The sequence below is a fragment of the Corapipo altera genome, unplaced genomic scaffold, assembly GCF_003945725.1.
Source record: "Corapipo altera isolate COAL_440 unplaced genomic scaffold, ASM394572v1 44, whole genome shotgun sequence".
In the NCBI taxonomy this organism is placed as follows: domain Eukaryota; kingdom Metazoa; phylum Chordata; class Aves; order Passeriformes; family Pipridae; genus Corapipo; species Corapipo altera.
The window spans coordinates 20226706-20252291 of NW_020884880.1; the positions used below are offsets into that span (position 1 = coordinate 20226706).

At 36.7% G+C, this 25586-nt stretch overlaps 1 protein-coding gene across 1 annotated transcript in view; it reads right to left on the reverse strand.

Moving 5' to 3' along the window:
- The window catches only part of OSBPL10 (oxysterol binding protein like 10), a 115936-nt gene that overhangs the window by 55649 nt on the left and 34701 nt on the right, over positions 1-25586 (reverse strand). The window contains exon 4 of the mRNA XM_027639492.1: positions 15279-15470. Coding sequence (XP_027495293.1) covers positions 15279-15470 — 192 coding nt within the window. The remainder of the gene's footprint in view (positions 1-15278; positions 15471-25586) is intronic.

Below are 25586 nucleotides of genomic sequence, written 5' to 3' on the forward strand. Positions count from 1 at the left end.
CAGACCTAAGAAGAAGAAAGAACATTTTTTCATACTGTAAATAAACTAAAATTTGTTCTTACAAAATAATTTAGGAAGTAATAGCGAAAAATTGAGGTGCTGTTTTCTGTGCTAAGAGAAAAAAATACAGTAATTCAATATTTTGTTAAAATACTAAATGATATATTAATCTTTCCAATGCAGAGAAACCATCTTACAAAACCTGAATGTCATTTTTGATTCAGAGCTTCAATTTGTTTCTGAGATTCCCAATTATTAAATATAATAAGCTCTCTATTCAAGATTTTTCCTCCTATCTTACAACAGAAATAAATAGAAACTGCAAAGGAAGAAAACTGAATAGCCACATTTGAATGTAAGAGCATACAACTGCTCTTGACATGATTTTATTTTAAATGCTCTTGTTATCCAGACTCCAGGACTAACAGCCCTAAGTCTGTTTGTCCAGGCCAGGTGTGTATTATGATAATCAGAACATTTTTCAAGAATTATTGATCCTACAGGATTTCACCTAACACAGGGCATCACAACAACCTAAAGCAAACACCAGCTTTATGCCATCTATAAACCTACCCAATTCCACAGCTGCCTCAGGGGTATCTCCTCCCAAGACAATGACTTCAAGTTCCCCAAAGCAAAGGAAGAATGATATCAGCTATATTAACTCAAAGAGCAAACAGACACTCTTCCCTTTGTCATACAGGTCATGTGGAGCTGGCCAAGAAAATAAGCAGTGTCACCAATCCTGACTTTCTATGTAATGATTTAAATAATTCAGATAACCCTACCCTTCTTTTAGAACATAAAACATGAAGATTTTTCAGACCGCCCCAGCCACTATGTGATGTCCACACAAGCAATTTCAATTTTAATTTAGTTTGAATTTTAGTACTGATCACACATATTGAATCCTTTTATAGTCAGTATTAAGATATGCCTACCCATGTGTACAAAAAAATCCAAAACACTCCGGAGAAAAAGGAAAATGTTTTTTTAGCGCTGAAAACCCACGGAAATTCTGTATCATCAAGCTCCTCTGTGATGTGTTAGAAATCATTTATCAAGGAGACATTCTGCTCCATCAGTTAACTCTTTTTCACTACCGTGGTAATCTCTGCACACCATCACGAGTAGCACATTGTCTGATGACTTATCTCTAGGCAATTCCTCTGAAAGATTTAATGCAGTGATTTTTACTTCTAAATCCTTTCCATTACTGACTGCACACAAGTTGAAAACAATTATTTAAAACATGGGAAAATAAACACAATAGAAAATGCTTATATGAAAAATAGAGCACCTATAAAAATAAACAGTTGCGTGGAAAAATCTTTTAGAAATTTAAATGGTCATAGAAAAGCAACATGCATCACTTCCTTACAACTAAGGCAAGCTGTTCTTGTGAGAAGTTTACTGCTTTCAAAGGCTGGGAAGGAGCCAATTTGCTGCTTTGTGCTTTTCTGGCAGGATTTGATTAGTTGGTTGCTTTGTTTGGGTTTTTTTTTAATGAAGTGTAATATGAAAACACAGTCTCTCTCTCTCCCATACACACACACACTCTTTTGGAAATACTAGTTTTTTGCTTTCTAGGCAATAGTACCAGAACAAAAACATTTCACAAAACACTGAAAGGACAGGAGGTGAGACCAGCTTTTCAAACTACCCTAGAGAAGTCACAAGTAATATGTATGAGGACCTGGGCTCTCATTGTTAAACATGCATATACCACAAGGGTTCAGGGTTTTTTCTTTTATTTAATATAAAACACTGCTTTTCTTAAAAGCAAAAGCAGATGAAGGACAGAAGAGAAGAAAGTCTACACACAAAAAATAAAAAACCTTCTAAGCATCGTAAACCAAATACATTGGGTTGCCAATGTGAACCTAATAGTCATCAGTTCTGACCCTGAGCAAGGACTCCTCCTGCAACCTTGACCTGTATTTCACCAACACCACATACTGTCATACTGTAAATATCAAAAGTTAGAACTGACAACCAGTATATATACAAGTTTTATATATATATATATATATATACACACACACATCTACCAAGAATTTATCAAAATGCAAGATACCAATACCTGGAACTCCAATGTCACTAAAGCAATCACACCAGTCACTAACTGGACACATTAGCTACCAATTAAGCCCAAGTTCACAATTTCCGTACCATTTCCATTAATATTTTCCACTTTCAACCATTTATTCTGAAAAAGGAAAGAGCATAACCATGCATGCAAAAAGACTACTGTAAATACTGTTAATCACAAGCTCAAAAAATATACCTCACCTGACAAGTTTGACAAATTAAGGTAACTTCTACAAATGCTGTAGAAATGTAGGGGGGGTTTCCTATTTAATGCATTTTGTTTTTAGTTAGGCATAACCACTGCAGATCAAGTGAACCTTTGCCTTGACCTAACTTCTGAAAAGCATTCTCAGACTACTCGAGGTCACTTGCTATGTGCATCTTACTACTTGATGAAAGAAATCTTCTGACAAAGATTTATAGACTTCTCTCTTTTCCTCTGTAAAGTCATATAGCAGATCTTTTAACGAAATTCCATCCATAGCATGCAAGCTAGGAAGGTAAAATTACAACTTAATATATAAGTGAAGTGAAAGAGCTAAATACAGAGATTGCTGCTGGAAGTTTTGCAATATCTAACAAAAATCTCCTACCAAGACAATTTTGCGTTTCAGCTCTAAAACTGTCTAGTGTACAAGATCAGATAACTACAAACATGCTTAATTTTCACAAGCAACATATCTGTACACTTCCCTTACAATAATACCTGATCTCTGGACCAAAAAGACCTCCTTAAGCTGCAAACAAGAGAATTCTACCCACAAAGCTTCAATCTGGATGAAGACCCGCAGTAGCCTTTGTGAACATTACTATGCTAATGAGAAGAAATATTTTAAGAAAGGATCCTAGAACACCGAGTGAGATGTTTTCATATCTTGGAAAGACGGAACCAGATAATGACATCCATATCAGCTGTCCTTTCTTGATTAGTCCTCTTTCCCACTGCAGAGAATAAGCACAAAATTCTCCATTATTGTCACCTCAGGGTAGCAGTCAGTTTGACCTCAATTATCTTAACTAAGCAAACAATGAACAGTAAAATTGGAATGACTTGTTATATAATAGTTATTAAGGTTTAGACACATACATCCTATCAATGAAGCTTCAAAGGAGCAAGTTAATTTTCACTTGGCATGTAATTTACAGACAGAGACACAAAAAATGACAGAACAAACAGAACTATACCTCTAACAATCAGGATGGAAGCTAATCACCAGGGCACACTTCTTCTTTTCAGTTCTTGCCTCTACTTTTATAATTCAATTTCTTTCCTCAAAGGAGGATGAAAACAAGCTCCCCCCAACCCCCATCCGTTATCTTGTTCTCTTTTCCCTAACCAGGAATCCACATAATCTCTGTTACGGGAAAAACTGAAAAGTCAGTTGCTACATATCTTTATTGTCTCAGCTAAGAAAACATTATTTCCTTTGGGGTTTTGTTTTGGCTTTCTGTGCTCAGCCTTCTCACCGCTCACTCAGTAGGGTGGTTCCTTGCAAGGAAAGTCTTACAGAACAAAGATCAAATGTCATTAGGACCAACTGTTATTTACCTAATCCTGTAATGAACTTTTAAAATTGGCTAGTTAACTTATTCATAGAGTAAACATGATCCTATGCTCCAGACTTTGCACATTCAATTCCTATTTTATATCTTCAAATTCTGTAACTTGGACACTTGCTGCATATCCTTACAACATATTATCATTCTATTTTGTGAAGAGAACATTCATTATTCATTTGATGAACTACAGGTTCTTGTTCACTAGCCTACTATCCAGTAGTTTATTAATCACACCTCCAAGCTCCCTTGCTATCAGTTGCACAGCTACAATAATCAGACTTTGTCTTTTCTAGGTCTGAATACTATTGCTTTAGTCCCTAAGGTTGCTGGACTTGTAAGGAGGGAGGAAAAAGAGGAGACAGGTTGTTTTTTGTTGAGGGTTCTGGAAGCCTTAAACATTCCTTGCAGTAGTAGAGGAAGAAAATTAATCTATCTTTCAAAGAAATTTTAGTTTGTTGCAACTCAGGTCTATGAGAGGAAGCTCCTCCTTTCCTTCAATCCTTTAAAAGAGGCAGAAGCTCAGTGGGAAAACAAGCTGACCTAACTACCTGTTCTACAAAAGCATCTCTCTGCCCAGAAGAATGAAAGACAGGATACACTTAGAAGATCTATCCTTAAATACCACAGAGTGTATGACATTTCTGATTGTAAACGTTCTCCAGGACTTTATGCAGACACTTTATTCGTATGCAAAACACTCCCAAGGACAACTTGAGTGTTCTCTGTGTGTTTCTATGGAACTCTGCTTCTCACATCGGGAAATAGAGACACCAGAGAGAACTTCACAGCCCTTGCAACACATATGCCAGTTAGTATAGAGGATCTAAGCAGTTCTGGCAGGATCCCTGAGAATGCCTCCACCAATCTCCACAAAACAGCTCACCTGCTTTGGGCCAAAACAAATCAGAAGGTTCCCTTTGCTACTTCACAACGACTCCTTACCAGACTTCCTTATGACAATTCCAGATTTAAGATTAAATGCATACTTTCGGTATTCCATCTGTCTTTCTCCTCACCTGAGAAATGAGCTATTGAATGACAAAGACAACTGGGGACAGGGGTGAGGAAAAGACGCTGTGTCCACACAGACAGACTAGGCCAAAAGGTCAAATTTTGCCAGAGAATATTTCAGCAGACAGACAATCTTGGATTTTCTAAACCAAAGGATGTTTTTAATCGTAATCAATACTCTCAGATATTCAGGTTCTCTTGAATGCCTTCATATTTTATAGATGGGGGGGAAAAAACAGGGGAAGGGGGAAGGCTTTTCCTGTCATACTCTCAATATCTGCTAGTTATTCTTAGAATCCCTGCTTTTTCCCTCCCGAACCAACATAAACTTCATGTTCTTTTCCCTGTAGAAGAGGAAGATTTACAAACAAACCAAAGTACTACAATTCTAATACTGTCAGCTCTCTTAAGAGTTTCATGGAGCTACTCCACAAGCCTTTAGGTGAGAAGGGAAATCTTTTTTAGTAAGAGCTGTCTGCCATAATAAATACACAAGTGAAAGAACATGATTCAGACAAATTGTTTCAATGAGCACTGATTTTCCCCACAAATCCAAGTGAGTGGGCTACTCTTCTCCAAAATGATCAGTATCAAGCTACCACTGGTCACTTGGTCACTGAAGGGAGGTGTCTGGGAATCAGGGCATATTGGAGGAGACATTACAGGTTTTCTTTTTTGCCTGTTGTGTTAGAGCTCCCTGCGAATATTCCACACATCTGAGGTAATACATGACATTTGCAATCAGTTTGTACAAAAACACAACTACTAAGTGCTGGGTTCCCCCACCATGATCCTTTTTCTTGAGTATTTTATAATCTAGCTGCTATATTAACCACATACTACTAATAGTCACCTATGGAGATCTACCATTTACTATCAAAGACAATTCAAGGGGAACAGAGTGTCGGGATCTTGAGAAAAAAATGGGGAGGGGAGGGGAGGGAAAAAGGAGACAGTTGCTCCCAAGGTCATTCCCCCACCACAGTGCTCCAGAACCCCCTTGCTTTCAGTGATCAAGAACCAAAAATCAGAGAAGGAGTCTGCAAGTTCAAGTAAATCTTCAGTGGCCACTGGCTGCCATCTAGCCAAGCAGGAAGTACACTCTTCTATTTTAAACCACAGAATGCAGCACTGAGAGCACAGTTTATAAAAAGCACCTTCTGGGAAATTACTCTTATGCAATTTTACCATAAAAATTACCTTGCTAAGTCATTATTTTTAGCGATTAAACATTACTCATAAGCAGATGTTATTCTATGGGCTCTCCTGAGTAGCAGTTTTTCTTACACAGTTCAGAAGGATCACTTTGCTGAAGTTAACAGCTACAGCACAGAGCTGGAAAGCATATTTTGATTACCAGCAATTAAGGCACATTTGTGAATTTCAAGCATTCCAAAGAGCACTTAAAAGGTTGCTGCTAGCCATTAAGTCAACATCAGCAATCACAAGAAAATTCTATTAGTTTACCATGCTATAGCATACTACTGATATAAGGTGGGGTTTGGACTTTGAGTGAAATTAGTCTTCAGAAGAGAAAAGGCCATGTTGAACATAAAATATAATTTCAACATGAGTAGCTTCAAAGATGAGGAGGTTCCTCTCAGAACACTTGGTGCTAGAAAATGTAACTCTGAACCTTTTTAAATTTTTATTATTATTCCATTCCAGCTGGGAATACATAAATACACATACAACCACTTAGGGAAGTACAAAATTCCATACAGTATTTTAGCCAAATTTCTGATGGCCAGTTCCAGTGCTCCTTCCCTTTCCTAAGATTGCTTATATATCCTTTCACCTCTCCTCCCACTTAGCCACCTAGCTTGTAGTGCCCAACCACAAAACAAAATTTTGTTTCAGTCATTTAAAAAACTCTCAAGTGTGCAGTATAGACTGGAATGACTTTCAAAGTACATATTACTTCCTCATCTTACAGTCAATTTACCTCATGTTTTCTGAAAAGCAAGTGAGCTGACAGTATCAAGGCTATCTAATCTTGCCATTCCCGAGTCTTGAATAAAGTGTACCTCTATAGCTTTTGACAAAGCATTCCAAATCCATCCTTTTGACTTCTCAATACCGTCCCAAAGTTGACTGTCAACTGGTTTAAGTTGACATCATTAACTTTATAGAACCAAAGTGATTCAACATACACTACTATAATTTTGAGTAGCCAATTTGTGACATACTGTAATATGGTTGAAGTACCTTTATACAGCAACTTTCCCACAAATCCATGTGTTTTGTGTCTGCCAGCCTAGACCTATCAAGCAGACTGCAGTTGGATAATGGGGTTCTCTGAGAAAACCTGCAAGCAGTTATCCCAGAACACAGTCGATACTACCAGAAAAACATGCTAAGAAATTTGTGCAAGAACATAAGACTATGCTTCCTGGGAAGTGGGAAAGGCAAAAGACAAATACATGAACCATAATAAAAATAAAAAATAATTCCTCAGTTACAGGTATATATATATATGTCTAGAACCTATAATTTCAAGCTGCTTTACAGCATATGTCAGATTCAGGCAGATATAATTCTGGTTTGCTTGCTGGATGAGATGTTTCTATCAAGGGCTGGACTTGATGATCTCGGAGGTCCCTTCCAACCCAGCTGATTCTATGAGTCTATGATTACCTTCTTATTGTATTTTCAAAGCATATTGTCAGAATTCAGAATTGTACCCAAGAAGCAGGTAAGCAGCTGCTCAAAAGCATGTATGTAACATAGTTTCCAAAGCATTCAAAACCTGCAAGCCAAGCATTACCAAGATCACAATAAGAACATGTAGCAAAAGCTGTTAGAGATCAGGTCTTTAGTAAATAACTGAGAACTATAGTGCTTACTATTCATGTTTGTTGTAAACTCAAAACGTTTTGAGTTTCGTAGAGCAGCATACAGCACTTAAGGTGTTACACAAGGAACTGAAGATTATAGTAAGCCCCTCAATAAAAGTATATAATAATGTAAACTTAATGGTATGCTTAAAATATATATGCCATTTCTGTGGTTACTTTCTCCTTGAGGGCATTTATGTAAGTACTTTCTGTACTTAATATCTGAAACTTGGCTAGCCACCTAATATTACATTGTCATCCATTACTGCTGAGAACATTCAAAAATATCCTCTACTTAATTTAATAAAAATAGCATGTAAGTGTGGGCTAACAAAATAGCCCATGTAAGTTGGAAGAAGTAATTTGCATTACAAACAGAGCTGCAGAAGGTGCCCCTTGTCATGTTCCAGGTTTGCTGTGATAATCAGTGCTGCAGCAGCCATCCATCCAGAAACACACACCAAAAGCAAGGCCATGGGATGTAATACCCTAATCTGAGAAAAGATTTACTGAAGTATGTTTTCTTTAAAGCTTCATTTTCCAACTGTGAACTCTAACTTGAAACTACTGCAAAATTTGTGCTTTAATTGTGAAAGAAACCAGTCTTGTAGTTTTCCAAATATGCAGGTACATCTATGATTCTCTATGTTGTTATATATGTGCATATAAAACAGAACAGTTGAATTTTTTAAGTCAAACAGAATTAAGTGACAGTTTTGAAGGCATACAAAAGATGGAGACTGAATTCCCTTCAAATCTGACTTCTCTCAAGCTCCCTTGGGAACCTACCATTTATTTGAAATTTAATGAAATGTTTTAATAACTGTAAAGAGTAATCTTAGCTTCTCTGTAATTGCTTAAGAAAATGAATGCTGCAGCAATCTCTGAACGTAGTTATCGTACGCACTGTATTATCCCTAATTTATAAATTGCCATTTATTAAATGATTGAAAATTATCATCTTTGCAACATGCTCAATTATGACTAAACTATAGGTTGAAGAAAAACCATGAGAAGAAACCATGTTTGTATTATTTGCATTTTTCAGATTTGGATCAGGGGGACATCGAGGGGGAATCTCAGAAATAATGAGCCAGGTTCACTCTTGACATAACCTGTATGGGCGAACAGTGTAATTTTAGTAGAATATTTGCTCTACGATTCCCATAGCAACCTTAATTCTCCCTGCCTGGGTATCTGGAATCCAGGATGACTCAATCCTTTGAATACAAAATCAAGTGCACAAAATAAGGTGTAGTTTAGGAAGGTGTAACTTATATGCACTTTTAGTGTCCTCAAACATATTGTAAATGCAAGGTAAAGGCTTAGAGATCACAAAATAATTCAGCTCATGTTCATGTGATAAAAACTACTGGTTTATAGTATTAGAACAATTTACATCTCCTCATCCCCAGAGTGAGACAGTTAATGCTACTTACTGAATAATTTTTATAAGCACATGCACAGTTACTACTCTGGGACGTACTAGACTGACACTGTCAGAGATTTAGACATCCCATTTACTCTCCAAGGAGACAAGTTTCTATTGATCTTAGCAGTACTAACTTGAGGTAGAATAAACAGACATAAGAGATGAGATGAGATATCTATAGACAAGTCAAACAGCCTCCAAACAAAATGCCACAGAAGGCACCAAATAACTGCATCTGTTCTACGTGCTCTCAATTCCTTTTTGTCGATAAGGAGACAAAGAATAGGCAATCGCTCAAACATTGCTGTACAGCCAGGAGAACATTTCTCTATGCTGCACAAGGATCACACGTTTCTAGAACTGGGGCCAAGACCAATTCAGAAGAAAGTGCAATGGTGACACTTGCAGCTGCCCTTTTCAGACCTCATGTTAGGTTTGAAACTGGCTTTTACTGTTACAGGTCTAATGGTCCTAAACAAATTATAATGGTTCCTGTTAAAATACAGCTGGGAACAACCCTTTTAGTATCAGTCAGCTCAACTACAACTAAGTTGTTAAACATATCCACAACATAAATTTGTATTACAGTACTCCTCAACTAGAAAAGTGTGTCTAAACACAGTTAAATAGTACTAGCTGTCATATAACCTACACTAGCATGTCCTATGCCAAATAAATATCACCTCCTGAATTAAGGCTTAAGGTCTCATTCACTTTCCACTGACTTCAATGGACACAGAACTGACCCAAAGGTTTCCTGCTGTCATTTCTTCACTACTGCTAGCCAAGAAAACAGTACTGCTTTCTGAGAAACAGCTGGGTTTGGTGTGAGTTTTTTGCAAGCACTTTCATATTACCTGTTGTAGATAATTAAAATTAAATGCAGGTGAGTTTGCAAACAAATAAACATGCCATACAATACGTATAAAGTATAGACGTAGTGTTATTAAGTAACATATCTCATTTTCTGACCAGCATCCACCTATAGTTATAGACTATTTATTTTGTATATGATACGATACACTTGATGAAGGATGATCAAATAGGATGAGCCCTTACCTGTAATTTATTATGTATAGTGGGGGGTGGGAGGAAGATATTTTACATACAAGTCCAAGAAAAAATTGAAAGCTATAATTAACAAAGGTTACTCCTCTGTGTTCTTCCCCCCCCCTTTCCAAAATTGCCACTCCCTGTACCACCATATTATTTTTCCAAATGAACAGAAAACAGGACAATCCAATTTCATAATGGAAACAGTACGAACACTTTCTGCAGTATCTATTAAAGATGAAATGCCTTGGTCAGTCCAACTGAGAAACCTATGTATAATGTATTTACTACACTAGTTTTGAAGTGCAGGAAGACTCTAGTTAAAAGAATCAACCACAAACTGCCACAAACGTCACAAAGTCACCTTTTATACTGAAACATGTCTGGAAAGAAAAATAGCCATGATTTTAGGTAACTAGTTCTAAATCTGACTAGCAAAGGCACAGCAGCACTGACTTCAGGAGTGCTACTGCAGATACAGTCCATGGTTATCACTCTCCCCTTGATAAAGCACCTAGATTACTAGGTCAGAAAGACTGAAGTTAGCACAGTTTAGCAGTCCATGTTACATCCACCCCTTAGGTGAACATGATGAAACCATTTTCATCTCCCAAAAGCATATATTTGATTTATTACTCATGCAGGCCTGAAGGTCACTTTTGTCACAAAGCAAGCTCTCATCTTCCTACACTCCAAAATCAAGGTGAGAACTGCCAGTGAAAGCAATTATCTAGCATACAGCACTTTTCCCTATTTACACAGAAATAGTTATACACAAAATTAGACACATCCTTTCAAAAACACTTCAATTATTAGCAGGATTTTTTAAATGTTCTGTGTGCATACTTCACACTGTTTAGGCATGATGTCCTGTTCAAGGAGCTGAATCAACTTTTTTCATGCGCCCTTATTGCACAACCTTGCAGAACCTCAACGCTATGCCAAACATCTAGACCTACAGCATTCTTTTTGCTAGAACTCACACTAGATTGACCTTATCCGTTGACATGAAATAAAAAGCAAAACTTGACTTTTTCAAAGCTGAAAAGTAAAATCTGGTATAGATCAAAAATCATCAGGATTTCCCCCAGTACCCGTTTAAACACCGACTACGAATCCTTAACACCAAAATACAGCTTAGTGTATGTGTTTGCACGTTCACATATGTGAAAGACTCACAAGTTGAATGCCTCCCCAAGTGACTGAAGTACTGCATCTCCTTTTTCATCTACAATGCTGCCTGTGCAATGCTATAATTCTTCAACAGAACAAACAGTTCTCCACAGACAACAGCCTTTTCTGCTAACAGTAGCTAACTACAGTATCTAATTTTGCTATCCAAATATTAAAGTGACCTGAAGACATTCACTTCTCACTTGAAAAATCCTCAGTGTTTTAGAATCATCTCCTTCTCCTAGTAACCACATAAAATTGGACACTTGCAGCCCACACAAAATTGCTGGTGAACCTCACTCCAGGAAGCCCTAGGTACAGGTCCTAGATTTTCCTATATTGTAAGGGAGGAAGCAAAGAACTATCACCTGGCTGCCTAATTCATGCAGGAATCAAATGGTAACCATATTTATACATGGAAAAGGACATGCAAGAAGCAGTAGGACTGTCAAGTTCTGGAACTACCCCACTGTCACATAAAATGGGATTTCAAAGGGATCGTATTTCAAAAGGGTCAGAAATTCCTTCACTGACTTTTTAACATTGTGAGAAGAAATATTTCTCTGGACTTCTTTTAGTTACCTCCATTTAATTTCTCTAGACTTCTGTAAATAATTAATATAAGTTGCTACAAAATCTTCACACACTGCAGTTCTTGTTTCTTTAACAACAATGGTAACACTGGCAGAGATCATACAATAGTCATACTAACACCCTCAGCCAGAATAAACACCATACTAAGATGAAGTGTACCACTATTATTTAGTTCAGTAACAGTTAAAATTTAATATGAAGTGTGATGTGGAAGCTTGGCTTAATATTCCAGTTAATTTTAACCGCCTACAGTAAAGAAATCTGCAAGCATACCACTTATAAATTTCTAAGAGGATAATAATATGCATAGTTTAAAAAATAGAATTCAATTTTAAGACCACAGAGACTTAGGTTACTATAAAATCACCTACTAAAAAATCAGTTGAAAGCACTGCTAATTTATGGTCCAAATAAAGAGGTAGAATCTTTAATAATTCTGCATAAAGGGCAACATGTAGCAGATCAGCTCTCCTAAAATTAATGTACATTGAAATTTAGTTTTGATGTAACATTCCATATATCAGTATGGACCAGACTTTTAACATCATGTTAATATAAGCAAAAATCTGATTTAAGAGAACAATATTATTTTAAACAGCAAAGAATTTACATTATGATGAAAAGTAATGCTCCTGAGATCATTTTCAATTCAACACCATACAAAAGTAGCTTGAATATTAAAACACACATTTTTATAGCAGTCAAAAGTTCCATATTTATGCTTAATTTTAACTTACCAAAATGTTGAAAAAAGGTAAAATTCTAATTTCACAACAGAAACACTTATTACATGTGTCATTTTGCAGCCCCACACAGTTGCTTTTACTACGTTTATATACTTCTGCATGACAGTTTGGTGCTAAATGGACATCTTTGCTACAATTTGTTTTATATTAAAATTCTCTATGCTGGTAAGAGTAAAATTAAATCAGTCAGAACAAATCGCAGAAAGAAACAATGTGTTGTTTATTCTTACTATGAAAGGAAAAAAGGGGGAAAAGAATAATCAAGTATTACCAAACATCATTACATTATATAAAATATAGTATACTTTGTCCTATTAGCAACATGGAGATACACTTCACTTTTTTCCAAATAATATGGCCAAATCATGGAAGTCCAGAATTGAGTACAATTTCAAGCTCAACACTTTCTCAGGAACATTGTCCAAGCTAGTGAAGACCACATGTCCCAAGTGAAGGATGCCTCTTTTGCAGCACCTCTTGTTTTTCACAGATTTCATATATAATATAGTAGCATCACCATTGAAATTTAAAACACACATGCTTCCTCTGATTTTCCAGAAGTGTATCAACTCTTTTCATTGATTTGACTACTGTATTTTACAAGGTGTAAATTAGTTAACATAGTCCTATTTATAGTACCATAACAGAAAGTTTATTTGCATGTCAAAGCTTTAATGACTTCATTCTATCAGGGGAATGAATACTAACACTGATCTATAATCCTTTTGCAGTCTCTTCCCTTCATCCAAATCATACCAAACAACTTTCAAATAAAAAGCAAAGACCTGGGTGTTGAGGAAGGGATTAACTCTACCTTATTGTACTTCTAGCTCCTATTTCTCCTCACTTCCGATTAAAAAATAGCAGTTGAACAGATTTAAGTGCACTTTAAGTGAAGGACTCTGGACCCTCCTCTTTATTGATATATGTAACACAGGAGAGTAGATGTAAGAGTCACCAATTGACTCATATAAGGAGCACGAATATTCCCTGAAAACACAGGTAGCACATACCCAAGTCTATTGATTCCCTCCAGAAAAAGGGGGAGAAGGAAATGCACAGAGCATGCCATTGAAATAAAATCTGCTTCCTTAATCTGGAAAAATCACACTTATTCCTTCACAAGATGGAAATAACATCAAGCAGTCAAGCAGCCACTTTTTACACGAGACTGGAAAAGACGGCATAAGGTCTGATTTTTACACTGTTATTCTCTTCTTTAAGAAGTAGCACACTGAAAAAAAAATATCCAATACACAAAAAGGTAAACTTCACATATTGCCTTATAAAATTTTCTTAGGCATCATTTATCTTAGTACCATTTTCCACTCCCTGAAAAGCACTCATTTCTTTTCACCTTCGACCACTGCAACATCTTTGATGCCTAAGATTTTTTTTTTTTTATTGCAGCCCTCCAACAGGAACTGGTGCTGCAGGTGAAGTATCACTCATATCAAGCAGAGCATAATAATTACCTTCCATCATTACAGTTTAAAGCCCTGTAATATTTACGTTTTTGGAATGACATCCCATTGCGATACACTGCAAACAAATGAGTCAGCAACGCACAAGCGTTTTCTGCAGGGATGATACCTGGCCACTTATTCATTGTTTTCCTATAGGTTAGTATTTAATTCTTCCAAGTGTAGTTCTTTGCAAATGATTTTTTTCCCTTCCCAACTTACTATGATCAGCACATATATTAACACTCTCTTTTCAATTCCCTTCAGCCTTACAGAGTTTCATTTGACAAAGCTGCAACAGCTCCCACTGTTTATTTTATTAATGGATTTAAGGTGCACTCTGAATACAGCCTGAGAGTAAATACACTTAGTATGCTAGAAACAAGTTGAGGAGATGACTGGTAGACAAAGACAGGATACTTTCTTTATAAACAAAGAGAGGTGTGTTTCTTATAATGGAAAGAAAATGTGGGTGACATTCAGACAATGAGCTCTTCACTTTTAGTGTTAACCAAAATAAAAACAAGCATTCTTCATCAGGATGCGCGATTTAAGTCTTCATTGTGACCAAGCACCAAGAATTTATTCAAATTCTTAACATGAAAGACAGACAAAAAAATAATAAGGAATGAAAGATGAAAGTGAGCTCTGTGAAAATCTAGCATACTATTTAAGCTTAAAACTCTGTACTATTTTTGTTGTCTGGAAGATAGACTTCAATTGGTATACAAGTTATATTTCTTAAACACTGGTAAACAGGTTTTGAAATAAATATGCTTTTTTGTTTGGTTTTCATGCATTTGATACAGACAAAGCATTCTTCCATCACAAGACCAGCAATATAAACTTGATAACAAAGGTAAGAGTACAGTCATATAGGAACAAACTGCTGAGTCTGGGGAACTATGCCTTCGTTCAAATACATTCATCAGACCTAAAGTACTTTTTTCCAGTTATATTTAAAGGCTTCAGGGCCCGCTTTCCAATCTGAAAGGTTTTGCTGCACGCAGCTTCAAAGAGATGTTCCTTCAATAGTGCAACATTACTGCAAAATCTGGGAGCTCTAGCCAATCTACTTCATTTTTTAAGCATGTGTGCATACTAATTTTAACATCAGCATAAAAAGGTCTGGATACACCTGACCTGAAGTTGAACCAGAATTAAAGACCACCTCTTACTGAGAGAAGGGATCAGAACAATGCAGTCAAACAAAGTAGGAAACAAAGAGAATCGTTGACTTGTCAGACTCCATTTCTTACCCTAAAGCAAAGTAAACACTTCGGAGTTATAGCAAAAACAGCAGATTTTTCTCTCTTACCTCTCTGACTTCGTTGAGTTGACCAGATCGCTGGCTCTTTGCTCTTCGAGCGGCTGCAGGTGATTTGTGATGTGTGATGGTTACAACGGTTGGCCCACTTTGACTCATGTGTTTCTGGCCACTGGGAGATGCAGAATTAACTGTCCCAGGCGGCAGCAGAGATGAGCTTCTACTTCGTGACGATGAAATGTTCTAGAACAAGCAATGGGATGGTGATATTACCAACCTTTACACAATTAATAATGTACAATTCAGGCAACAGATCTGTGTTGTTCTACTTTCCTCATAAACCAAATCTGGAGGTGTAACTGCTTTATTCTTTCTGAACCATCTGCATTGCTCAGCAGAGATGTTCTTGGAAACATTAGAGCTATTGCCTTTGTTTCTTGGCTTGCCTGAAATTGGCCTTCACAAAAATCTTCACAGATTCTTACATAATAACATGCCGCTAAGTTCTTACAATCCTACTTTTTAGGAAAGCTTAGGAAGGATTTTGCAGGCAGTAATAACAATGCCAGCACAGATATTTATGAGACCACTGACCTACAATTCACCAAACTGGTGTGAACAGCAAAGAAGAAAAAAGGCTTTCACTTGATGAATATCTGAAACAGTGTAATGTTTGTTGTTTTTAACATCAGAGCTGCAATTTTGGCAAGGCACAATTAAACATTAACATTTTAAACAAAAAGTAGCCTAAATACATCAACACATTTTGGAGTAAGCTTGGGATAAACCCTATTTACAAAAAAGGCCAGAAATAAATCTCCAATAGTATCTGTAGTATGAATACTTTTAACATATAACCTATAAAAATCAGTCAGAACATTCAGAATTTTTTTGTTATCTGTCTGTCAGTGTTGCTATCTCAGTTTATTCTCTGCAGACCTCAAACACAAGTTTTCTGGGAGATCTGTGGGACAGTAATTCTCAATCAAGCACATATGGGCACTAGAGCACCATGGGACATCATATATAAAAGTGCAATATAAAAGAGTTTTTCCCTTCTTTTTGAACTGCTGATTGCATCTGTAAAGTTAAAACTCAAACAGAGTAACTTTATCCCATGAAACACAAATCAGTTTAGATGGTGACATTTAGTAGTACTTTAAGACAGTGAAGTAAATATAAAGCCTCATGAGTGAAACACAGTTTCACCTCTCCTACAAACCCTGCACACGTAATGATGGCAGCCTACAACATTGCTAAGCCAGTTACCATCAACATGAGGTCTGCCGGCAAGTGCACAAAAGTATTCCTTGGGTACAAATCTCTCTTCTTATCCCTTACAGGTCAATTTTCACAATTCGGTGGTGATTCCATTAAAAGACTTTAAACCTAAGGTGGACAGGTGCCAACCAATAATGGAATTAAAGTCAGGCCTCATGTTACCTCTACACTGACTGTAAAGGACAAGGCAGATTATCTGGCACTGCCGAGGAGGGAGAGAAATAAATTACACAGTCCCTCTGCCACCCTCACACAAAACTAGACTTCAGAGTTTCTGAGGTATCTGAAGGTTTAAAAAAAAGGTTTATCACATTGCCATTGTGCAAAGAGTTGCTAATCTCACAGAAAAAAATTATTATTCCATTGGTCTGGACTTAAAATATTACAAACACTTCCAAGAAATGATGGTCTGACTTTTTTTGAAATTAATATATTCTTTGCTACCATGGTCAATAAGATTATAATAATAAGCATCTGTTCAAAAATTATCTGTCCTGGCTGATAAATCACAATTGCATTAAAACTGGATTTGATGTTAAGGCAAAAAAGCAGCACGGGTTGTAATTTGTCAGAAGGGCACAGAAGGTTTCCAGGTTTATAATTCATCTTCCATTGCTTAGACATAACTACAATTAAAATAAAAGACAGAGGAAAAGGTATTTGGGAGAAACAATGGGATAAGGGAAACTGGGTGTGATTGAATTTCCTTTTTTAATACAAGTTTCAAAGAAAAAGGGTATTCCTAGTATATAATAGCAGAATATACTTTACTGATGTTTGGTTTTTAAACTGACTACCATCAGAATACTTCTAAAGTACATTTAGGGTGCAGAGGAAGAACAACATAACTTCATATTCTTCATCATAAAATCAACTTCTCTTCCAGATTAATAAAAAATTATTTTGTTTTTAAGATTAAATCTTTTGAGAATCACTGACATTCTAGTATCATGCAATCACAATATTAAAAATACATGGCTGCTATTTTCATATAGCTAAACAGATCCTAAAACTCTGATAAACAGCAGCAATGTGAAACAGTGAGTTTAGCCATTAGTTTTGCTTAAAAGAAAACAATATTCTGTGAGAAGTGAAGTTTTATTATGTTTTGATTTTCTTGGGGGAGACTTTTAGATCTGCAGGTAACATAAAAGTAACACAAAACTAATACAGAAAAATCCAGGCACTGTTTCTGCTTAAATACAAAATCAGGAAAGAATTCTAAGAAAGAGTCAGCTTTCAAAAAAAAGCAGCTGCCAAAACGATCTCATCTAACATGCACACTCCGAGATATATGTTCATAAATTGAAATGCACGTGTATTCTAAAGTCAATATCTATATTAATGATATTATTTGGCAATGCAATGCTATTTTTCCTCAAGACAGTGTTTCAAACTGCAGTGAACTACCTGCAGTTGACCCATGGATCACAACAGACACCTTGACTGCAGCTCATGCCACACTAACATGATATGCCTTTTGCCTAACCCCACTTAGGTTTGGGAGTCATAAATTTGATAGTGAACTATTCATATAAAAGCTGCTAGCTAGTTGCAATTTTTTTAACTGGTTTTGTATCACATGTACATAGCGAACACATTTCCGAAAAATAGATATGTTCATCATTTTAGGAGTCTCTTAATGCCAATTACCTTTTTTTTTTCCATACAAAATTTTCCCTAGTTCATATCACAACTCACTGGGCTACATCATCGACACTCATAAACTATGACTAGAGGCAGAATAAACAGTCTTTGGGACCACAGTGCATTGAAGACGGCTCTTCAGGAAGTTTTGCAAAGGCATGTGGCAGCCCACAGCAGCTCTTGGTAGACAGTCATTCAGGGCATGGAGTTTGGGGATCAGTGAATCAGGAGAGAATAATCAGAAAAAACAGTGCATGGGTAGTGGGTGGTACTTAAGAAGGCTGCCTCTTCATGTACACTAGGTAAACTCAAATCTCTACATACATAAGTACATAGCCTAGCAAGGGCTGACCATATCCCACTGTCTGGTGTGCCTGACACTCAGCTCCATACCTTGCCCTACAATAGAGCTACGGGATCTCCAGGGAGAGGACATCACCAGTGAACCTCTCCTGGAGTCCTCTTCTGCTCTCAGCCTGAGATAGTTATCAATCTTATGCCGTTCATCCAGTCAGGAAGATTGGCAATCCTGAATTAGCACATACAGCCACATTCTGTGCCAAGTATCAGAGTCAAATACATTGGTCTGTGATCAGCTCCCACAGGTCTATAAGCAAGTTTTCCTCACCTCTTCGTTTTCTGTCCCTTTATACCCCTCACCCATCTAGTGACCCAACACTGCCAACCAACATGCCAGAAAACTCCACCAGCCCACAACACAAATCCTCTATCACCTAATTTGGGATTATTCTCTAGACGACATCTATAACACACAAACCTTAAATGAGCTCAGCACCAGAATCACTGGCTACCCATGAAACTACCTCTAGGCAAGGCCACACGACAACTACAAAAATTTCCAACTTACAGCTTGCAAAAGCAGTCACACACAAAGTGCAGGTGAATGTCTGCAGGAGGCAGTTTTTACAAACACTCAAAACCTTTTGGACTCCCCTCCTCCACTGCCGCAGAGAACAGCAGCAGAGCACTGTGCCTGCTCAGTCCAAGGAGATGGGGGCGGCATCCAATTCCTTCTGACAGCTTCTTCCTGTCATTGTCAGAAGAGGACTCTCCAGGAACTGCACACTCAGCCCCTTAGGCAGTTTTGAATTTTTATAGCACATTGTCAACACCTATGTCCCAGCCAAATACTTGACTCGTCTTTTGCAGAATTTTTTCAGATTAGACACATGGAATGACAAGCATCCCTTCTGCACTGACACACAGCTGCGCAAAAATCAAAATTTCCATTTTTGTTATAATGTTAAAACTTATGTGAAGTTTTTCACTGCTAAAAACACTCTAATTACACATCATACTACAACAGTCATCAAAGTCACTCTCGCAGGAAATCAAAGCAATGACAGTAACTGATGGATCTTTATTCCTAATCCTCTGCTCTTCCCCCTAGAGCTGGTTGTATGACTGATCTGTCTCTCCAATCATTATCATATATCATTTTCTTTGGTCTCACTGCTTTCTGGCTTGCAAACAAATAAATAAAAAGATAGCAGAAAGGCTGATGAAAGGAAGACATAAGCTCTTCAACAATTAGTCATGCATGGTTCCAATAATGAGTCAAGAAATCCACAGGCTGAAGCATCCCAAAAGGATTACAAATATTCTTCCCTGAGGCTACACTTTACTATTGCTCTAACAGTTTGCCTGCTAATAAAATGAAACCAATAAAAGAATAATAAAAAAGCTAATAAAAGATTAATTTGTAACTTGTGTTCAACTTGGGTTTATGACCTAAAGTTAGCTAAAGTATGCTTAGCTAATACAGATTTGGGTCAAGATTTTTATTTTAGTAGACTGTCCATCCCTCAGATAAAAAAAGTAGAAAATGAAGGTTTCCACTAGGATATCAAAAATCCTAACAATTAAAATAATGTAGTTGTAGAACAGTAAGTTCCAACTGTACTGTTTTCATGACTCATTCTCCCTAGAGACTGCCCTTCTTGTTCACAAAGAAGTTGAAGTGTTTTTCACCATTTACCAGAAGCAAACAATTTTGTTTATTTTGGGAAGTAAATGCAATGTTCCAGAGATCAATAAAATAATTTCTGAAGTGAACTGTCGTATCTGTTTATAGTTGATAATCATCATTTTCACAGGCACTGTGCCACAGATGTTTTCCTCAGAATAATAAATACTGAAATGACATTCCTTTACTCCTCTGCATATACACAGCACAGAACCAATCCCTGCATGCAGCTTTAGAGCTACGAGAAGTCACACGCTATCAAAAAGTAATTACAATTTTGAGACACCACCACTCAGTATTTTAATTCCCATCTACTTCTTTTCCAATGCATCCTAAGTAAACAAACACTGATAAAAGACAAATATGGACAGAGTTCTCTTTCATTTACATTATAATCATTCACAAATATTAAAATGCAAATGACTGAATCTACATAACATCCAAACTTCAGCACTGCAAAGGGACCAGCTTATGATATGTTTTGCACATTTCTGTCAAGCATCATCTATGGTACTAACTTTTCTGACTGAATGTTCTTGTGCTTCATCATCTTCAGTAAGGCAATCTCTTTCTAAGCAAGAGACTATGGTAATAATTCCATCATAAAATCTTTTCTTCATCAAGAATAATTTAAGCAAGCTCATGTTCAGTCCTAAATAGATTTTCTTCCATTTATGTAGAAGGATTTAAGAAGCAGAGAGCTGTGAGTAACTCTTATCTTCATGCAGCTTCCAAAGGGGGAAAAAAAGATCTCAAATACACACCTATCTACGGACAAGCACTGCTTCCTTCTCAGTCTCACTACTGCAAGAATTTCAAAGCATGCTTTAATTAGAAGTGCCATTCTTTAGTTGACTTCTATAGGTCAGTGATGAGAAGAGGAAGCAGACAAGCATACCAACAGAGAGAAGAGTGAAGCTCAAAAGAAAAAGAGGTTTGATGTGCATGGAAGCACCAAATAACACTCTCAAAGACCTGAAATTTTCACTAATGCAGCTTTATGAAAACAGTTATCATGCAAATGTTAAAAATACCCAGTCAATAATCCACTTACAAACATAAAAGTACATCTGTGGTCATTCATTAATAAGGTAAGAAGAAACCCAATAAAAACCAAAGATCTATGATAACCATTCTTCCACCTGTTGAGAAAAATTACACATCTGCCTCATACGGATTTGACAGAAACATTAACCTCAAACGTTGAGACATTACTGCAGGTGCTGTTTCACATTACAGCTAAACTGTTACCACAGCTGGCATTGAAAGGGGCAGGTTTGGACTTTTTACTCCACCATTTTTCCATGCTAGCCCTGAGGCCCATTGGACCTCATGGAGAGCCACTGCACAGAGTTAAACCAGTAGAGAACCAGAGATGGAGACACACATTCCCCAGTGAGCTGGTCAGAGAGCTAAGTCCTTTTTAGCAGGATGCCATTTTTTCTGTTTCTGATGCCCAAATTAACACAGAAACAGAAACATAACAAAGCCCACACAAAAGGTGGCAGGGAACTGGACTGCAATTTACAGCTGCAGGGAATGAGCAAATGTGTTCAGCTTAAAAATGAATTCACATCATCCAATTTCTAACAGCTAGCTCACCGTGCAGCTCCAAATCAGAAGCTGGAAAAAGGGAGAGTCATCTTATCTCCTTATTCTAGCACAGATATAAGCTGAAAATTACCACCTGAGCACAATTTAAGACAGAAGCTACTTCCCAAGATAAAGGCTTCTGTTGCCTGTCACATTCCTGATACGTACACACTGAGTTATAAAAGGGGAATATGCAAATCCAGCAACTGATCTACATGTTGGAATTAAGAGCTGGTATAAAAACCTGTGTGTTTGTTTTTAGTAGTGCTTTTACAGCCACCATCATTATACAGCCAAGAAAAAAGAGGTATGATACAGAAGAACTAACAAGCTTGTGACAATTTATGGATACAAAATTATTCTTGGAAGTTACCACAGAAGTTATGCATAAGCCTACTCCTTCTTGAAAGCATTTCACATTACTGAATTCAAATTTGACTAATGCTTTAATTAAAACTTGTACAAAATATTCACTTCAAAGAGTCTAAAAAAATCCAGCAATCCTACCCAGACATACAAGATTTCTTCCAATAAAGTGTGATTTGGCACTTGTGGAGGTTAAGCAATCTGTAATTAAGTGAAATGAAACTTGTATGGGAATACCAAGAACATTAAGAGTATCTGACAACATGGGAATTATTTGCCAGAGAAGACAATCCTTTTACTGCTTTTTTTACCATTAAGATGTAAAATTTATTTAAAACGAAGTCACAGACTTGGCTTGTGTTACACACACTTGTTAGCTGTATAGCTCACCTTTGGACCATTCATTAGGATGCAACTAAATTTAGTCATTAGTATACAACCTTTTCTTTCCTTTTTTTTTTTTAATCACTTCTCTGTTTAATTTCCTCCACCACTCCAGTTCCCAGCTGAAGCTTTAACAACAGCAAGGACAGTAAGTCATTAGGTAGCATTTTGAAGCAGGCAGTAGCTCTGAAAAAGAAAGGAAACTACTGCTGATATAGATCCAGTGCAGGAAGAAGGAATGCTCTTCTGTGAATATTTCACAGGAACAGTGACAGTTTCAGTTTTGAAAAACATCCTCCAAATCACCACATTTTCCTATGAATTTCCACCCATTAATACTTAATCAAGATTTTAAAAGTGTGTTCTCTCTCCCATATGAAAGACTTGATGCTAAGAGTAGCTTTGCTGGCATTCCTGGGAACCTTCCCACTGTTTGCCTGGTTATCCCATGGTTTTTTCCACACTTAAACTGTATCACACTTGCATAAAATAAAACATACCCCTCACTGCATATTTTTCACTTCCCATTCCATCTCCTTCTCAAGTGTATGACTCCTAAAGAACCTCTAGAAATTTCTGCCTCAGTCTTCCTGTGAAAAAGGTGAGTTTAAGTTGTAGAAGAAACTGGGAGCAAACACTCAGTCTCCAACTTTCCAGATGCTGTTCCCAGCAGAGACAGAGTTTGGATTCTGTTCAAACTCCAGAAGCCTGAAACACATAAGTATCTACCTGCCTGTTCATGACAGCACCATGAGAGAATGAATTTGCAGTTACCACTTACTACAGCCCTCGAGGTATGGGGAGAGGGAGGAGTAAGGAGATCCAGCCCTGCTGTCAGTAGAATCATGACATTCCTATCAATGGTAGAGCTATTTTAATAAAATCCAAAAATGCAGAATTTTTGTTAAGTTCTCAATTATGCAAAAGGAAGTCAAACATGTACCCTTCTCCTTCTCATTACAGACCTTTTGATGTAATTCCAGTCCCTAAACCCAGCACAAAAGAAACAGTAAGGTGGTTAAAAATAGCAGAGCACTAGTTTATGTAAATTTAAACTATTTTAAAGAGCATGTTTCCACTCCCATGCTAACAATCATTATGCTAAAGTATCTTCATCTATAAGAGAAAGAAAAGAAAAAAAATCAACAAAGAAATGAAGCAGTTCTTGCTTCTCTTACCTCCTACTAGGCAGTGGTTTTGAAGTAAGAAACTTTGAGGAAAATAAAAAAATTATTTAAAAAAAAGAAAAGAAGTAATAGAAATGCATTTTTTCTAGTTTCTGGAGTCTCTGTGAAGTATTGTTCCCAACCCTAATCATTGTAGAATTAACGCTTTTTATCCCTTGCTTTTATAGGGAAAAGCAGGAAGAAGTTTTAAAACTTACTTGTAGATGAAATCTAAGTTAGCACTATATGCAATGCTAAAGCCAGGGAAAATATATCCCTCAGTTAATATTCTAATGTTGAGAAAAAAGGACGGGGAAAAGGAAAAAAGTATATTGAAAAAGAGATAAATCTTATCAAAAGAAAGGTTCCTAGGAACAGGTAAGTACAATGTTGCTTCAAGTACAGTCCACTTCTGGAGTAAGAAGCAAAGGCATGAGTGGTCTTGCCTGAAGTGCATAAATTCCCAACATTTCATTTTCTGGACTGTTATGTTTAAAGATACAGAATATATAAATTTTCTGTTTGCTCTGTGGTTTAGTAGAAAATAGAGTGCTTCACTAACAAACATTTCAAGTGAAAAGTGACCTAGTCTGATTTTAGATGTAGATTTGCAACACAGAACTAAGGAAAATATTTTAGTTTTCTTCAACATTTCTATTTTATACTCAGCAGATTCAAGCCAATTAAAATGTATCTAAACCAAACACATCCGTCAACCAAAATGCATCTACACTCCAGGTTCCTAGGCCAAGTTTCTCTAACTCATCAGTCTTCTAAGAAAAATGCAAGAATGTTCTTCCTGCTGTCTAAAATAATCTTTCATTTAGTTTCTCAGTTACATATGTCCACCACCCCTCAGCCAAGGAAATCCTTTTATTTTCTTGGACAATGAGCCTATGAACCAGAAAAAACCCTCAGCATTTGTAGGTCACTATGCAAGAGTACAAGAAGTAGTCCAGAGAGATGCTCCCCATTATAAGCCCTTCCTGTTTCTAAAAGTTGTGTCTTAGATCTTCTGTGACAGATGCTGTCTTTGTATTTAATAGCCTCCCACTCATTCAATCAAGACTCTCAAAAAACATTTTGCCTTTCAAATGCTTTTCAAATCTATATATATTTTTGGTATCCAAAGCATCTCAAAATAATCTCCAGTTTTCATTCACCTCCTTTTATTTTGACCCTTTTTTTCAGCTCCTTTTCTTTGAGGTTCCCCATATTGACATTATTATTATTAGTAGCTAGGAAATACTTCCTATTCAGCCACTGCAGAGCACTTACTAACACTATACTTCCCTGATTTGCCCTTTCCCTTCCCATCATTGTACTCTTTTTTTTTTCTGATGAAGTCGAATTTCATCACAGAGTTCATTCTGTACAGAAGAATAATAAATGTGATGAGAAGTACTTTCCCCCACTACAACTTTCCATTTCAGAAATGGAAGGGGACTGATAAAATATTCATGATAAGTATTTGACAGAGTTGGAACAGTCTAAGTATTATCCCTTTTGTTCCCTGTTCATTTCCTGATAATTTCTAAAATTCTATTTGCTTCTATTACTAATCGTTACTTATTTTCACTGTTATGACACCAAGATTTTTCTCTTGACATACACATCAAAATATGCAGATACTACTACTGTAGGAGCTCAACATGGACAGGTAGTATGAAAAATTCAGAATACAAATTATTACTAAGTGCAACAGTTTTTACCTAAGGAGGAGAAATGATCCAAACTTCACTTACACATAAATCAGCTTCAACTCAATTACTGCCATCCTAGAATGAGACTGTGCTGTTAAAATAGACACCTCTACAGAATTATTTTTCAGGAGCGGGCAAAAGGATAAAAACAAACCCAGTATTAGAGAGTAGAAGAATCAGTATGCCATTACACAAGTCTCTGATACCATATATACTGAACAGCACTTCTACT